The sequence below is a fragment of the Sphaeramia orbicularis genome, chromosome 18 (assembly GCF_902148855.1).
Source record: "Sphaeramia orbicularis chromosome 18, fSphaOr1.1, whole genome shotgun sequence".
Classification (NCBI taxonomy): Eukaryota; Metazoa; Chordata; class Actinopteri; order Kurtiformes; family Apogonidae; genus Sphaeramia; species Sphaeramia orbicularis.
Window position 1 is genome coordinate 7954678 of NC_043974.1, and position 19422 is coordinate 7974099.

General features: G+C 38.2%; 1 protein-coding gene across 2 annotated transcripts in view; it reads right to left on the reverse strand.

Annotated features, from left to right (window-relative positions):
* nhsl2 (NHS-like 2) overlaps nucleotides 1-19422 on the reverse strand; it is a 231429-nt gene that overhangs the window by 25603 nt on the left and 186404 nt on the right. For both annotated transcript variants that reach the window (XM_030162051.1, XM_030162050.1), the window contains exons 3-4: nucleotides 10225-10367; nucleotides 3576-3825 (exon numbers count right to left, since the gene is read on the reverse strand). In XM_030162051.1, coding sequence (XP_030017911.1) covers nucleotides 3576-3825; nucleotides 10225-10367 — 393 coding nt within the window. The remainder of the gene's footprint in view (nucleotides 1-3575; nucleotides 3826-10224; nucleotides 10368-19422) is intronic.

A 19422-nucleotide genomic window follows, 5' to 3' on the forward strand; every position in this document is an offset into this window, starting at 1 on the left:
TATTGTGTCATCATTCTGTGACTTGAGACTGAACAAAGACAGAGTTTTAAGTCATATTGAAAATGATGTGGTTATCATTAAATCTTAAGACAAAAACAAAGATATTTGGTAATTGTAGAAATAATTCACAGGTAACAATAAAAATAGATGGAACTGAAATGGAGAGAGTTCATGAAATAAAATTTCTGGGGGTAACCACTGATGACAGAATCAGTCGAAAAGCACATATCAAACATGTACAAACACAAGTCTCCAGAAGCATTGCAATAATAAATAAAGCAAAGAAGGTTTTGGATCAGAAGTCACAGTCTATACTGTTCCCTAGTCTCACCATATTTACAGTACTGTGCTGAGATCTGGGGCAACAACTACAAGACCTCATTACAGCCACTAACTATTATATAAAAAAGAGCAATACACACAACATTAGCTACCAGGAACACACAAACTCGTTATTCTTACAGTCAAAATTACTCAAATTAACAGACATTGTGGACTATCAAACAGCTCAAATAATGTAAAAGCTAAAAATAATCTTTTACCAACAAATATACAGAAATTATTCAGTATTCATGAGGGGGGGGTTTAATTTAAGGGGGAAAATTAAGTTTAAAATTCACTTAATATGCACGACTAGGAAGGGATTTTGTGTTTCAGTCAGTGGGGTGAGACTGTGGAACAGATTTAACATAGAGTTGAAGCAGTGTCCAAGCATGAAAGAATTTAAAAGGAGGTACAAAGACACAATTTTTCAGAGGCACAGGGATGACGGAGGTGTTGGGTATCACTGGGTGTTATAAAGATGTACAAGTATGTGTATGTGTATGTATATGTATATGTATGTATAGGTGTGTGTGTGTGTGTGTGTGTGTATCTGTGTGTGGATAGGTCTGTGTATGAATATGTATTTACATATATGTGTTATTGTTTTATGTGTTTATATAAATCATATTAAATTTGTTCATAATACTATAAAGCCAGAAACTAAATTATTTAATAATAAGTATCAGTCGTATTACGGTATATAGTATAGATATGCTTAGACAAGGAAGGTTATTATTGTTATTAATTATACAAGGAGAAGGGGTGGGAGTTTAAGTTGTACTTCTTCTCACTACTTTTTGAGTATATATTGTATGTCTTATGTTTAAGTGTTTTGCATATTTATTTTCTTCTGTTTTGACATTCATATTCTAAATAAATACATCAATCAATCAGTGCCAAAGTTTGTTGACTAAACTGAGTGGGTACTATATCTGTAGTAGAAAACAAAGTCTCTGGAGCCACAAGGGGACAAGTGAACCCAAACCATGCCAGCAAAATTCCTCCCAAAGAGCCACTAATTCCCTCATTACGAAGGTCTAACACTCCTTTACTGTCCACATGGTGTACATCACACATCATCTTGTTACTTGATGAAAGGACATTGTAATTGCTTAACTGTGCCATGTACACTTTTTCTACTCATTTTAGTTTTGATGTTATTTTTCCCCTTTGATTTGTCATTTGTCTGTACATTTATCTTTAGAGGGACATGCTCATAGATAAATCCAATGAGAGACTGGGAGCCCATGTAGTAAAGGTGAGAAAAATGCAGTGAAATAGCAAAATAAAACATTATTTTATGGTGTTTCACAGTGATTTTGCTCTAAAACACACCAACCCTAACACCCACCCACACCATGCATTAATATGATAGGAATAGAAGAAATAGAACTGAGTACAACCTCTTGTCTGCTGGTCTGTAGACAAGTCTGGCAGGCAGGTAAGGTGCCTATAGCTATGTGTGCTACTTTTGTCTCTCAGACAGAACTGCACCACACTATCAACAGCACAATACAAGAGCAGAGCACAGTAAACCAGAATCCTTTTGTTTTTATATTGCTCTGCTTGTGCGCGTTGGGTGATTCTCTTACTGACTGGATGGAAGTACAGGTATAATAGGCACAAATTCAACATCCAGAAATGTCTTGAACATGGCAAACCATGACAAAATACAAAATACAAGGAAAAGGGCAATATCTCTGGAGGTAAACACAGTACAACACATTAAAAGGTCTAAAGTGATGACAGACAATTATAGCATGAGTCAATATTGTTTTCTTTTTTTTTTTTTTTTTTAGGAAAATGTCAAATATTTAGCTTTTGAGATTGAGCTTTATTCATCCATCTTCCAGACAGCTTAATCCTTGGGGTGGTTGTGAAAAATGAGTGTAGTAAAAGAGATCAGTGTGTTATAATTTTTAATACAAGTAATCACTTGAGAACAGATATACTCACATTTGCTTGATCTAACTACACTTGAGACAACTGCTAACACACTCAGGGCCATTTCTGTTAAAAACATGATACTTCCTCAGAAACAAGGCCACAGTATATTTGACATTTTTGCTTGATAATTTAGATTTTCTTCCTTAACTCTTTCAATGCCATGGGCTGATTAAATCGGCTTTACGAATACAACCTTTAAAGTGCCACGGGCCGATCAGATCGGCTTTGGAGAACACGCCATATTTGTGTACAAACAAACCATCCACCCCCATTTCTTTCTCACATTTCGATGACGTTCTTTCTGTGTCCCCCTTTTGAGACCAGACGGGAATTTGAGGTCACGTGACCGAATAAATTATGCAAATTATGATCAATAATGAATCGGCTGCGTCCGGTGCGTTTTGAATCTAAGTAGCAATCGGTCGGATGTTACCGAGCGGTTTTTGACCAAGGAAGAGCTCGCGTTTCGTTTTCTGCTTGGGAAATTTTATGAATGAATTTATGAATGAAATCATATGCAAATTAGATGGCCATTTTGTAGTAATATCGTAAACACAGCGATCTGTCAAAACAGTCCCATCTGCTAGAAAATGAGTTCTGATGACGATTCAGACTTCGATTATAAAAACGACGCGAAATACTGAAAAACGGCCAAATTCTGTGGCACTTTTAAGGCTTATTAGCCCCTTAACTGTCTGGCACCGAAGGAGTTAAATATTCATAAAAGCTGTTGCTACACTGCTTTGCAGTTTCAGTTCAAGTGCATCTTGCACTTTAATTGAGCTCTTACCACTATGTTTAAGGTTGCATGCCAACACCTTGTGTTTACATGTACCCATTTAAATACAGCAAAATCTCCGCTTCTTTTATGGCTTAGGATCAGTCTGGTCCAGATGATAAAACATTCATGAATTCCCTGGGATACAATATGCAGCGCCAAGACTTCTGAGGCGATATCTAGGAAATGTTACACTATCAACACCGATTTTGTCCTCATTTTCATGCCCTCTGCTGGCTGTAGTACTTCAATAACTGTGAGTCCCAGAGGCTCTGTATAATGCTGTTTCAGTGAGTTTATATTCAATGCATATCATCACCTTTCCTGTTTGTCCCCTGCAGTGATCTTTCAAAAAGGACAAAATAAAACTTTAGAAAATATGTTTATAACCTCCAAAAGCACCATTACACCTTCTGAATGCTATTTATCACAGAGCAAAATTAAGAAGTTACACCGTCAGTCATTTTTTTGGTCTGGTTTCATATAACTGTGGCTGATTACAGCAATGTCACCTGTTTTTCAGTACCTGTGATGTCCAGCGGTATAAAGTGAGCAGGTGTGCGTCTCCCCAGGTGCCAGCGGGGTTTCTCTGCGACAGGTGGTCCGGTGGTGGCGGACGTGGCGGTACTGCTGCTGCTGTTGTTACTACTCCAGCCCAGTGGGGGGCGATCTGAGCCGCAGGGGGATGGGGATGGGGAGGGAGATGGGTCAGTCACTGACCTCAACCCAAACACTGAAGAGGTGGTCTCATCTTCATAGAGTTGTTTGGATGCCGGCTAGAAAAACAAGAAGAGGAGAATGGCCTTAAAAACATGGAGTCTTGTTGATGTGTCCTGTAGAGTTATGTAAAGTTGATGCGACTAGAGGGTCACTCACAGGGCCCAGACCACCCCCAAGAGTCAAATCTTTTTATTCCAAAATATTACTGAACAACAAATTATGACCAATGTTTGCCTCCATTCTCTCAGATGGTTGCACTTAGTTTAACCTAGAGGTATAAACTTGTATTCAACTAAACTAAAATAAAAATGTCCTTTTTATGTTACTTTGATGCTGTGAAAGGAAAGAGGAAAGAAAACAAGAAATAACAAGGAATGAAAGAAAAACTTAAAAACATCTCTATGTGTCTTATGCTTGGAAAAAGTAGAGAAAAGTAACAAAAACAGAATAAGAAATGTGGTGATTTCCATTTTTGTAGGCGTTGCAGGAAAGATGAAAACAAAGGTAAGGCACTGAAAAGAGTAAATGAGGATAAACGACAGAAAGATGAGACGTATGTGTTCTGATCTGTTTAGCTGGCAGGGACGGAGCCTGACAAGCAGCCGAGACGTTGTTAGCTCAGTTCCTGGCATCGACAGGAAGGTGTAATAACAGCTGGGAGCGAACTGGCATCTGTCAACTGCCTGGCATTCAATCTAATGTATCACTGCTATGAACCTTTAAGCAAGGCAGTGGAATTGAAAGCCTCTACAGGGGCTACTGTACCACAGGAAAACCCTGATGAAATGCACGTGGCTAACACGTAGGTTTAAGAGGCTTGTGGAGCAATTAAAATGGCTGTGATCTCATGGGAATGTGGTGAATTCTAATTGAAATTAGCCCAAATAGAGAGAAAGGCATTAAGTTAAAAGAGCTGTTTAATAGGCTGCTGAAAGAACACTGCACCAAGATGCCGGAAATGTGCAGTAAAATCACAGTAGGAGTCCATGAAACTACCATAAAGAGAGACAGTTCAGAGAAATGGTCTGAGAAAATAGTGAAATGAGGAAAAAATACTTAAAGGCTATCTGCAAAGTTGGTTTTACCCATTTGTACAGTTTGATGCATTACTGATACAATTGGGGTCACAGGATTAAACTTGAACTGTAACTTAGCACTTGTTCAAACTGAACTTGTAAAAAGTGGTTTCAAATAGTATGCTGCATTCATCTGAAAACTACAAGGCTGTACTTTCAGTGACATTATGTGAATGTTGATCTTAATTGTGAAAATGTGCAATGTAATCAATGTCTATCTATTCAGCTTCCACACTTCCATGTTACTGTATTGCATTTTCATCAATATCAAAACAAGATGATCCAAAGGAAATAGAAGCAAAAATCTCTAAAATTCTAAACTATCAGAGAATTATACAAACAGCATTTGAGAACTACATTTACAAAAAAGTGTGCATTTTACCAACTCTGCATTTAATCGAAGCTTAATGTTAGCTCATTAAGCACACACGTACTAGAAAAGAAAGATGACTGAATATTGATGTAAGTTACTTATGTTTTAAGTCTTAATTAGGTGGTTTGTACCCTTTGAGACAAAAAGTGTTGAAAGGCAAAATTCTATCACTTACGGTGTGCTCAATAGGACGGAACAACAGAAAAAATTATTACCGATCGACTGAATTGTGTCATCATTTCATTTGATCTATGTCAGTGGAAAAGATAGTAAAGCAACATGTTGTCCTTGTCCACACAGAGATTTGAGATTTGTTCTCACTGGGACCCAGTTCAAAATGAGTGTATTCAGGCTCCCAAAAAGCCAGTTCTATATGAATGAAATACCCATATGATTAAAAACTCTTCCTCTCAAAAACTCTCTGTGTGGGTGGCCCGCTGGTCTTGTATGAAATGGCTCAAAGCTTACCTCATCACGTGATACATGTCACCAACACAAAAAGGATCATTACCTCAGCATATTTCACCTTAATCTTCTAAAGTAAGGGTAAAACAGTATTTAAAAATCACTACAGATCTAGGAACGTTGAACTTTCTTATTGATGAGAAGATAACTTCAGTGTCATACACCTCAACAACTTCAAAAACGGCAAGAATTGAATGTGTTGTAGCAGCATGTTTCCATTTATGAATGATTTTGAGACAGAAAATAGGACATAAAAGGCAGTAAAATAATTCTGTGGCAATCTAATTATATTTATTTGATATATTAGATGCATTAACTGTAAGCTGACTTTCCATCTTTTCAAACATTGCACAAGAAAATGTTAAAGAAGTGGTGTGAACAACAATGTCTTTTGTATTTTGGTGTTAGCTGGCATAATAATACTTGGCTTCAACCTGCAGCTCTTTTATTCTGCTTGGTGCATTGTAGTTATGTATTGAATGTTATGAATGCAGAGGGTATTTTGTGGGGACTGTGTATTATTTGCTGATTGAAACAAATCTAAGAAATCAAATAAAACATCTTCAGAGACAGTTATATTGACCTTACTTCTGTGACTTCCAGGTCTGTAGTGTTTCTATTCACATATGTAAAATGCCTGATACTCCAATAGCCTAATTTTAATATAAACTGTACCTTTCTTGACTTGTAAAGTTATCTTTTAAACTTACAAATCTCATGCGTGTAAATGGAGGCATAATTCAAAGGGGATGAAAAAAACTTGTGTCTTGCTATTGACTGTAATACAGTATTTTTCTGAAAAAGGTCCCATGGGGCACAAAAGGAAGGGACTGGACTCTGCTTCTCCATAGCAGAAGAAACACCAGCAACATTAGTTTCAAGAAAGACATATTTCCGCTGGCTCTTGGTTAGCATATTACCTTAGACTGAACAATAACAAGTTCTCTCTAGCCTATAGTGTGAATGTAGGTCTCAAATGTACAGCATATTGTACTTCTTTTTGTCTTATTCTGTAATATTTCAGAACATTAATTCCATTATCTTATTACCATTTTGTCTGGAATATCTGACCTGATTAGACATTTAATTACTCCAATGCCATCCCATAATGACAATGTGCAGACCTCCTCAACTTAAAATGAAGAACATATTACTTTTTATTCTGTATGTGGTTCTATGGTCAGTAAGAAAACTAATTTTCTCTGTATGTAATATGTAACATCAATGCATCCAGCAGTGAACAACCACAGTTTTGTCTTTTCAGACATCTCTTGTGTTTTTGGCTCCAGAAAACAAACAAAAAAATTGATCCTAAAAAACATATACCTATCTAGACCAGACAACCTGTTTTAAATATAAGATTAATAATACATTGTATTTATTCCTTGTGATAAAATCTTTTTTTTTTTTTGAGGGAGACCTAACCACATCAAGACAATACAAAAATAAATAAATAAAAATAAATAACAAGAATGAACAAATAACAAGAATGCATGACCTCTTTCCTTCAAAGCACCTCAGTAACTCCTCCACTGTGTGTGGCTGGGCATAAACTGGCTGAAAAACACTGATATCTTTTGCTGGATTTATTTTCTATCAAGTATTAGTGATATTTCTATCTGGAAGAAACTATATTAACTGGCATTTGTTTATAAGAACCAGCTGCCAGTATGAGAAGGATGGTGACTAATCCTGATAAATTTGTGAGAGGGGGTGGCAATACTCTACAGCTGATTTTGGATCATTCTGCTCAAGTTTTGCAAATAAAGACTAAGCTGTAAGTCGATGAGGATGTGTTTGCTTGTTTTTTTCTTCTTTTAAGTAAAGAACAGAAGAATTATATAACCTACACCAATCAGCCCTAACATTTTGACTACTCATTAAAATAGGACCTGTCAGTGGGGGAATACAGTAGGCAACAAATGAACATTTAGTCCTCAAAGTTGATATGTAAGAAATAGCAAAATGGGCAAGAGTAAGGATCTGTGCAACTTTTACAAGGGAGAAATTGTGATGGTCAAATCACTGGGTCAGAACATCTCCAGATCTTGTTGGAAATTCCTAATGTCAGGTGTTTAGCACCTACCAAAAGTATCTAAAGAACAACAACTAAATCTCAACCAACTGAGCATCTATGGGAGCAGAGCATTATTAACACCTGTCTAATATTGTATCAGTCCACCTTTTTCTACAAAAACATCTCTGACCTGAGGCCTAGAGTCCACCAGACCTCTGAAGGTATGCTGTGGTATCTGGACCAAGACGTTAGCAGCAGATCCCTGAAGCCTGGGAAATAGAGAGGTGGGATTTCCATGGATCAAATTTATTCATCCAACCACTCCCACAGATGATCAGTTGACCTGAGATGTACTTACTTAGTCCATTTTTTGTTGGTGTGAACCACTGCATACCAGGAACTAACAACAACACCTGCAGTTGTGGAGATGCTTTGACCCAGTCATCACCGTTACAAAATAAACCCGGTCAAAGCCACTCAGTTCCTTAGGTTGCTCATTTTTCAGCTTTTACCATCAGCTTTGAGGTCTAAATGTTCACTTGCTGCCTAATATTCATTCATTCATTCATCTTTTGAACCCGCTTTACACTCACAAGTAGGGCTGTGCAATTAATCGAAATTCAATTACGATTTCGATTATTAGACGCAACAATTACAAAAATTATGTAATCGAGAAAAAACGATTATAAATTTTGAGTTGTTTTAATTCACACGCACACAAGCTACCATGAGCTGCTCTGCCCCGCCCCCCTCTAAGCTACTGCTGCCAGCTAGCCGGCAGGTCCACCCCAAGAGGAAAGTTGTACCTAGCGGTCTGGACAAATGGCAGGAGAATCACAGCAGAAGTGCTTGGTAAACAAAAAAGGCAAGTCAAATTCAATTGTATGGAATCACGTTGGGTTTGATGAAGAAGACGAAGAGCAAAAACACATCACGTGCAAAAAGTGTTTCGTAGTTGTGTCCGCACCGACTGCTAACACAACAAACCTTTTTAACCATCTATAGTTTAACCACCGCCACCGTTATCATAATCTTATGAAAAACTAAAACACATAAAAACAACTTCGTCCGCAATGCAATCTTCAGTTTCCAAATCTCTTTACGCTGCAACTCCCGTATTAACCAAACCCTAACCCGTATAACCCTAATGTGCGTATTCTAGATGGCTGATGTATACAGAAGGCCTTAACTGAAACCTCACGGCACGCCACTGAATTTACTAAGTTTCATACTACATTGAACATACTTGAATTTATAATTTGCACTTTCCGTGTTTTTTTTTTTTTTTTTTTAAATTGCTACAGTTCTATGGCAAGTGTATAGCAGTTTAATTACAGTGCACTATTTATTTACAAAAGGAAACATACTTGAATTTACAGCACACTTATTTGCATTCAAAGATTTTTTTGTTTCGTACAAAAGTGAACATACTTTGTTTTAGTGGTTAAAAGCTTTATTTATGTTTAAAGAGTATATTTTACATTGTTTTGCAAGAAAAAAATAAACAACTTTAAGGTTAACAAATAATCGTTTTTAATAATCGTGATTTCAATTATTGCTAAAATAATCGTGATTATTATTTTTTTCTATAATTGAGCAGCCCTACTCACAAGGGTCGCGTGGGAGTGCTGGAGCCTATCCCAGCTACCTATGGGCGAAGGCAGGGTACAATCTGGACGAGTCACCAGTTCATTGCAGGCTCGACATAGGTTAATTTGGGTGGCCATGGCTCAGGAGGTAACGTGGATCATCCAATAACTGAAGGGATGGTGGTTCGAATCCCTCTCTGTCCTAGTCTGTCTGTTGTGTCCTTGGGCAAGACACTTCACCCACCTTGCCTCCAGTGCCACTCACACTGGTGTATGAATGTCTGGTGGTGGTCGGGGGCCATAGGCACGAACTGGCAGCCACTCTTCTGTCAACCTGCCCCAGGGCAGCTGTGGCTACATATGTAGTTTACCACCACCAGAGGGAGAGTGTGAGCGTGAATGAATAATGGGTCAATAATGTAAAGCGCTTTGAGTGTCCAAAAAAGCGCTATAGAAATCTGATCCATTAGTATTATTATTATTTAATTGGTCAACCAAAAAAAATTGCCCTTGAATGTGAGAGTGATTGGTTGTTCATCTCTATATGTCGGCCCTGCTGCCTAATATAATAACCGATATTATTCTAATTTCTTCTATCATTGATCTGGCTGATTGCTGAATAGTGAAGGAACAATAAAGTGATGGTAGAAGAGAAATAAGAAGGGGAAAGAAGAAAATGAAGTCAAAGAGGGCAAGATGAGTCAAAGTGGACTGAGTTAGTAGATATCAGTAGGAATATGAAGTCTGCTTGCTTTATGTTTACAAAGTGCAATGATAAACAAAGGGATTTAGATACAGTTTGGTGTCTGAGTCCTTGAGTGTGTAGCAGCTAGAAATGAGCTGAGATAGCTTGCAGACTTTGAAATCCACTATTCCTGCACTCTGTTTCTCATTGAATAAGCCAGGTGTAAACATGAGCGTGTTTGTGTGTTTACCAGGAAGATGAAGTCAGGCCTCTTGTTGTTGAGGGAGATGGGTGATCGGCTGAGCGAGGTGGACGTGTCGTCAGAGCTCTGCGAGGACGGATGCCGGAACGTCTGACCGGTCAACTTGGTGTCATACAGCTGCTCCTCAAAGTCTGCAAATACAAACAGACACAATGAGCCCTTTGCAGACACAGACCACGTAACATTTCAGGCTTTATCTAAACTTTAAAGTGACATCTCTGTCAGATTTTTATATTAATGTTCCCTAAAGCTTCATTCACACTGCAGGAAAAGGCACAATACAAGCATACTTGCTTTGCCTCTGCAGCCATTGACTGATGCAGCCAATGACAAAAAAATATTTGTCTCTTGACATATTATCTGGCATGCAACTGTTTTTAATTAGCAATTTTCTCATCAGAGTTTCATTGTGCTGTAAAACTAATACAGTGGTGTTACTTTTAAGGTTAAGTGATGAGTTCATTTACAGTTACTACCCTTACATATTATGTAGCAACATCTAGCAGTCAGTTGGCAAATGTTCATATCGTTCATCTAATGCAATATTTTCTAACTACCACACCTATTTATGGTAGTTTTTCCTGCTGTCTACATTTGCCTATAGAGCTTGCCATTCATCAGTCTATAGAAGTGCTAGGCCAGCAAATCCTCATATAAATACTCATATTTTTTAACTTGGGTGTTGATGGCAGTCAACCGACTCTTTTGTTCATCTGAAGAACATATTGGTTTTATCAGACATGAAATGGGTTATACAATATCTTGATCAGTGTTAAGACCCTAACTCCCAGCCCCTAGCTCATCACATTACAGGTACTAATTATTATGTCACTTGTGTTACATACTATCTAGGAACTAAGTTCCTCAGCTATCTGCATAGTAATTGAAAAAGACAAACTGTAAAATGTTCCTCTTTTCGTACATTTAAGCAACAATCTCCCGTACTCATTTTTTCGCAGGAGTTGAGCAACCGGGCAGAGATGTCAACAACTTCTGAGAGGTTTAGATGCGCACATTGTCTTACAAGCACCAAAGAACAAGAATGTGGCAGTAATGTGCAAACTGTACCCAGGCCAGAAACACCTATCCACTGCTGTGAACATGACCTCAAATCTCTCCAAGCACCTGCAAAAGCATCATGTGCACACGAAGTACAGTGATGTTCACGCTGAGTGTAAGATGACCACCAGCAAGCAGCCAAAGTTTGACTTTCAACAGGTGAAGCACAAAGGATCAAGGTTATAACACTATACAGAGAAGAGGGAAAGTGTTCACCGACTGTGCTGTCATCTTTATGGTAGAAACTACCAAACAACAATCTACTAATAAGTAGTGCAACAAATGTGTTTGTACACATGCACTGCATTACTGTTGCATTTTCTGAGCGATTACTCTAACTCTGATAGAATACATGCCCACACACAAAGGCATACAACAGAACCAACAGAAAACAGATGAAAAGGAAAATCCGAACTTTCAAATTTCTGCATCTACAGATTATGGCACACACAACAGCACACATGCACTGACACATACACATAAACTGTGTTCACACACCATGTATCCTATTTGCATTAATGAGAGCAGAGGGCGACTGCTGCTTTGCATCACCCTGCAGTTTCCCTCCTGCAACTCCTGCTCCAACTTCTGCTGAAAAACCTTACAGGACTTCGTAAGTTTGTTTTTAATCCTCTCGTACGCTCTGGTGGTTTCTTCCCTCTAGTTTCTTCCTTCTCTTCAGCTCTCTCTCACTGTTTTCTCTCTATTTCCCTCTCTTCCTCCCGGAACTTTTTCTGTCTCGCTCTTCGTCTCGATATCTGACTGGGTCTTTCTGTCTCGGGCAGCTTAGGCGACTCTCCCTCAGGCCATTGTAAACAGATTCTTAACCCCCCCCTTGCTACAGACACACACACACACACACACACACACACACACACACACACACACACACACACACACACACACACACACACACACACACAAAACCCCTTTACCCCACAACACACTCCCGACCCACTCCCCACACGCTTCACTCATCCCTAAAGCTGCCTCCCTCTCTCTCTCTCTCTCTCTCTCTCTCTCTCTCTCTCTCTCTCGCACACTCACACACACACGCACGCACGCACACACACACACACACACACACACACACTCCGGCATCATCCCGCTGACAGCTTTAGTGGAACAGCAGTATCACTGAGGTATAGAGCACTGGGCGAACTTGCTCACTGGGACAATATGGATTCCTTTCTGGTGCCGTACGGTTGCCTGGCGACAGAAGCTGGCTGATGACAATGAAGAATCACAACACTTCCACATTCACAGAGGAGGGGTTCATGGTCCCCCTATGTGCCGGAATTTATATACTTTTAAAGGCACCAGAAAGTTAACACAACAACAAAAAAGACAATACAATGAAAACATTTTACAGTAGAAGTTAAGTTTAATGGTAAATGAAACGCTGGATAAAAATGTGCCACCGGAGGAAAAACTTCTGATCTAGACTAAATCAGGCATGTTGATCCCCAATCTGATATCAGAATTTCTCCAGCACATTAGGATTTTGATGTTATGTGAACATGAATGTTCAAACCTTGTGCCTTTTATTGAGTATTCATAACCTGAAGATAATATGCTCTTGTCAAATTTCTTTATAGATATGAACATCAAACCCAATGAAGAATAATCCTCAGTAGCAGAGCCCATCATCTCAGAATGTCATAATCTACAAACACAACAAAACAACGTCTGAAACACTGTTTGTTGTGTTTGTGGAATGTGACAGTTCCCAATGTAGGACCCAGCAATAATCATCATCATGTTTGGGTTTAAGTCCCTTAGTACCTGTTTTCAATTTCAGAAATACTTGGATAAAATCATTTATTTGCTCATCACTTACATCAACCAAAACTGGAGAAAAATCAAGGTTTGACTGGAGGAAAGGAATTTTAAGAGACATTCTGCAACCCATGTGTTCATCTATGTAGTAAGAATAATTGGAGAAACTGACATTTTACACATAATACAAAAATGATGACCAAAGTACCCTCATTCTTTACTCGAGTACACAACAATAAAAACCCCTAACTATAGTAAAGTATTTCTACATTTCTACCATATTTGTTGCTTTTAGTCCTGATCTCTGACATCTCATCAAATACCCAATGCAGACATGTATTTTCAATTCAAGTGTGCTGTGCTGCAAAAGAAAAATACATGATAATCCCTTGCAAATGCTTTAACCCTCCTATTATCCTCAAATATTACTAACACATTTTACCCTTGGGGTCAGTCTGTCCCCAGGGATATTTACATCCAGAAAATGATTTACATAAAATTGTTGACCAAGTTTTGGTGTCAGGCACTTTCTTTATTATTGTTATTATTAATATTGTACTTGAGCTGATAATTTTAGAGGGGAGGCATGTGTAGTTGGAAATACTTGGATGTGATCAACTCGCAAACTTACACTGGCCTCCTCATTTTGGCAGGAGTTCACAAGTCAAGTTGTTTTTCACATGCCCAGACCACAAGAAGTATCAAAGTTGTCTTAGGAATAGTTGTTTTCCCCACCCCCTGTTATGTATCAACTCTGCACCTGCAGGTGTGGGGATATTAGGTCACACATACAGACAGACAAGTTTTACACAGCTAAAACAGCTTGGGGTCAAATAGACCATTTTGATGTTGGTAAACAGTGATGATGTATTTTATGGGTGGGGCCTAACTGGTGGTAGAAAGTGACAGTTGTGGTATCAACAGTACATGGAAGCCGGTGTCAGGAGCATGAAAATCAGGAGTAATGGAAAATACAGAGGCCTTCTCCGATTATTTTAATGGTCTGTCAAAGAAAGACAAAGTGTCTTACAAAGAAAAGTTGACCATTAGCAGTGGGGTGAGGTTTCCTAATCCATACTCACTGTTGGCTCAGTAGGTCACAGAGCCAGCCAAATGGCCCAAGTTACAGAGGATGGACATCTTTTTATACACATCTTGTTGAAAAACCCAGCGTTTACACAAAGGAAAAGCTCAAGGCATACAAATCCCTTGACACCTATAACTTTGTTGCACCGGACATTTTAAGGGTAGGAATACCATGGTAACTCGCACAATTCACAGGAGAAAAATCACAATTGCAACCCGTGTCACTTTTTATTAGTGAACATCCTTTTTGACCCTTCAGTTTAAGAGCACAAAGAACACAAACTTTGTGGTCAGGTCCAAGATACTGAACACCAAGATTTGTGTGACGGTTTTCATTAGTGGTGTGAGATACTGCATATTTTGGTATCGATCCCATACCAAGTAAATACAAGGCCAAAATCACTGATATTGATACTAATACGTTTCAATAATTAAGGTGGATGCATCAAATTGCTAAATCTCAATTAATTTTATGACCTTTAAGTGTTTTGTGATATTTCCTTTTCTTATTATTAAATAGCTCAATAATAAATCATTTTTCCCTATACATTGTCATGTCTGGAATTTTTTCTTAAATTAACAAAGTGCACAAAATGATCACCGGAAAACAAATTAAAACAAATCGTTTTTTTCAGGTAGTGGTCAGAAACTGCAATACAAAAGTTAAATCAAAATTATCTGTACCTTATAGCCTTTTTTTTTTTACAAATTACTCAGCTTGCTGTTGTCTCATTTTCGGCCTGAAAAAAAGAGGCAAAGTGTGCCTGCTAAGACAGAAGTGGCGAATCCGGTGACCTGGCTGTCCCCTCTTGTACATATTGCTGTGGCTTTGTCAAAGAATAAACCTGAAACTAAAGTATCGATCTCACCACACTAGTATCGATCTGATACCGATACTGGCTTGGTATTGATAGTATCGATATTTCGATTGATCGGCCAGTGTGTTGAGGACCAACGTGCTGCTTAGTCAGCAACAAGGGCATAAAATGCAGTTTTACAAGATGTGGGCAATCATCGACAAGTCAACCAACTGGCAGCCAACTGCAGTTGCATGGCTCGGTAAGTGTTGTTTAATGTACCTCCTGATATGAAATGGGCACCGCAGAGCCGAGAATTCAGGATGATTTCATCAGTCCAGTCCATCCGTTTAATGGCTTACAACCATACGTGTCTAAGGTTTGCCTCAAAGGGCGTCTTCAGTGATGGAATTCGGTAAAAGTGAAGGTTGCTTTTTTTTCAGTATTTCTATTCTGACAAACTACAGCACAACAGGACATTTGTCTCCTCTTTTCTCTTTATTCTCTCCAATCTCTCAATTTACCTCTGTTCTCTTTGCTCTGCAGTATCCATATGGTAAAGCACTCACATTTACAGGCCAAGGCATCTGCTTTTGAGACTCCGTAAACTATACAATAATGGCCTTAAGCCCGTGCTGCAGAGCCATCTAGCTTGGTAAACACATCCAAACACAGAGGGAGTTTACAGAAAGTTTGGCAGGTATTAGATTTCAGTGGCATCGTGGGAGTGTTTTGTAGTTATGAAGAGAAATTAATACACAGCAGCAGCACAAAATACAAAAAGATAATGATGTGTTTTTATATGAGGGTATGCAGTCCACCCACCCACAGATTTTTTTTAATGGCATTTGGGATCATTGCTGTTGACATCTTCCCTCTGTGAGACTAAAGTGCCAGCAGCAGAAAATAATATCTATAGAAAGTCACTTTATGTGTGCAATTATGTCTGTAAGTTTCAGAGGAGACACAGGACAGCAAAACTTTCACAGCCTTCCATATGAATTAAGATGATGTACTATGTCAGCTGTCTTCACCAGCTCAGAGACCAAACATTTCAGAAGTGACTCGGGGGAAACTGAAAAACTGAAGGACTAGAAGGTGAGTTTTCTTGAAGAGATGGCCACATAATCCTTCACCTTCAGTAAAAGCACAACAAGATAAGGGTTTTGCACAAGTAGATTTACTCATGGCTACATGTTTTTCCATCTCTGAGGTGACAACAATTTTCACCCACATGTCAATGGTTTTAGAAAGCAAATGGAATAGGAGGAAGGAAAATAGTTAGTCTGTTCTTTGCTGTTGCAGTGCAGACATCTGTTAAGATTAGGATGAAAAATCCTTCAAATTTAGAGAAAATTTGGGGAGGTTTTTTGTGCCAATGTGGTGGAGGATATGACTAAGAAACCTGCCTCATCTCAGTAGGAGGTGACTGTTCTTGTCCAAAGTCTGACCAATTTAATGTGGCTGCAATTAAGGCTCCCACGCGAGAACTTTCTCATTAATCCTACTGAGCATCATGCACACTCCAGCACACATAGAAACATAGATCAGATACTCTGCTGAACTCCAGTGCTTATACTTATATATCTTCTTCTTAAGCTTTGTAAAGCATATTACATTGTCCAAGTTGCCCCTTTGAGAATTCACATTCAACCCATCTCAGTATGCCTCGCTTTATTTGAAGTCATTCAGATCCTTATGATGCCCATTTTGCTGAATGTCACCCAAACTTCAAGGTCTTAATGTTGACTTTCTGCTTCATATACCCCACCCAATGAAAGGTGTCATAGTGAGCAGATAATTCGCATTATTCAGCTGCCGGTAGTCATAAGGTTGTGTCTGATTAGTGCAAAATCAACAGTAAGAGCAAAATGTCGCCAGCTGTGTTCATCCTTCACCCTCTCTTCGCTCTCTGATTCCAAAGGGAGATGATCTATTGAACTGTGTGACCTCTGATCCTTAGGAAAGTAGCTGCAGGACAACTAATTATGAACAGTTACCCCACAGACATGATTGACTGAAGCATTTATTGATGACTTATTAACATTTATAACTACAGATGACTTCCTAACGTTTACTGTTCACTTATTAGAATGTTGGGGTTATCTCACTAAACCTCCAACTAAAGGCTTTTAACTAATGAATTAAAGTTTATCAAAGAATTTCTCAGCTGTTCATTAAGCTTTTAGTGTGAATATGTGGAAATGTTAATGTTTTATGGACATTGGACGTAACTCAGATAATTTTCTTTAATGACGCGAAACTGGAACATTTGCTTATAAATATTAATGGCAACATAAGAACATTTTTTGTTCACTCAAGAAGCCATTAGACATTTTGTTAGTGCTTATTTGCTTTAAATAGACATGTCCCATGCTATTTGTATTCATATGGGTGCCTAAGACGCTGTGATAGAGAACTGTCTGTTTTGCAGCTTTAAAAATAATTGATTAAAAAGTGCTGGGATGCTGTGTGGAAAAACAGCAGGATCAGCTGGTTTGTAAACAGTGAGGAGAAGCCAAAACTCATCTCATACAGACTGCAGTAGCCCAAAGAAGAGAGGCGTCAGCAACAGAGCGAAGACATGGGGGGTAAACTGAGTGATGAAGATGATGAGGTAAAGGAAGAGGAGGAGGTGGCAGATGTGAAAGACATGCACATGAAGATGACAGCAACCACAGAAAGGAGGGAAAGGATGCAGAAACTGGGGATAAAGGGTAAAGGAAAAGTGGGAAGAAGTGAGATTTGGAAGCTTTCAGAGAGAAAAAGAGGAATATGTAGAAGAAGGAAGAGAAGAAATGTGAGGCGAGTGAAGCAAATGAATTAAATATTAAAACAAATAAAAACCAAGAAGCAAAATCCCTTGAAGAAGAAAGAAAATATATGGAAAAAGAGGAGACAAATCTAGAACACATATGGAGGATAGTGCAAAATTTGATGTGATGTGATTTGAAGTGATAAGAAGAAGGGGTGGAAAAAGCAGCAATGGATGAGGAGGAGGTAAAGGAAAGTACAAAAAACGAGGCAGGAGAAGAGGGTGTAGGTGGCAAAGGAGACGAAAGACAAAGAAGTGAAGGAGAGCTAGAGGAAGTAAAGATGTAGTAGGGCAAGCAAAGTGACAGAAGAATCAAGAAAAAGATTTAACTATGGAACAAAAAAGGACAAAGTAGGTGTAGAGAAAGAAGAACATGGAAGAGGGGGAGGAAGTGAATTCACACACTGTAACTCCTATGTGTTGAAACTAACGGCGCTAACAGGGTAGGAGAGCTGGCTCAGGACCCAAAAGGTGGGTGATTGAGAGGTAAAAATAGGAAGCAATAGGATTCTGATCAAGCCCACATCCAAATACTTTGGCACTTCTTGAAAATTTGCAGAATAAGATTTTACCTACAGGTATTTGGTTTAAAAAGAAGGGCCAAAACCTCTTTAGTGACACAACTGTAACAATGATCTAGTGAGAAAATGTGCAATAAAAGACCACAGAAGTTTTTGTGCAGCCTTAGGAGTACATTTCATATAAATTACCCCTTCATGCAATACTTAGTGTAAATTTTTCCTTATACAACAACATTTACTAACATTTAAGATACACTTGCAACTACTTTTATCATAGATTCATCTGTTTATGGTGGAATGTAGCAAAGTACTTTTACTCAAGTGCGAATTTGAGAAGCTCCATTTTACGCAACTTTATTCAACCCCAATTCCAAAAAAAAGTTGAAATGCTGTGTAAAATATAAACATAAAGAAAATGCAATAATTTGCGAATCTTACAAATCCAAATTTTACTTGCAATAGAATATGGTCAACATATCAAATTTCAAGTTTAAACTGAGAAAATAATTTGAAATAAATAAATCTGTAAAATGATAGCAACATCACCAACCTTTTTGGAACTAGGGTTGTATTTACTGTATGATCCACTATATCTCAGATATTGTACTTTTAACTCTGATAGATTGAGTTTCTTTTCAGATTCAGTGTTTTTTTTTTTTTTTTTTTTTTTAATTTTCTGTCCAGGGGAAAACCACATACTTCCAAAAGCACTGTTTTAAGTGTTCCTTTAGATGTTGACTTAAAACTTAAACTCTTTAAAAATCAGGCCAGTTCATGAAAAGTTGACTTTCAGAGATACATGTTTCTGATGGGACAGCAACAATACATATGATGATATTGCAGAATAAGATGCATTAATGTAGATGTAATGTAGAATCACCAACAGTGTATACATTACTTGAAATGAGCTCAGCCTTAAACATGTACAGCAGCAAAATGAATCCAAAAACATCACATTTAACAGTACAACACTGACAGGGACCATTAGAATACTTCCACCACCATTGAAAATGACAAAGAAGCATCAAATACTCATATTATAGAAGCTACAATCTTAACAAAGTCTTTAACTTTTGGTTATTTACACAACATTAACTTTACTCTCCTACCTGCAGAGTCACCTGCTTCC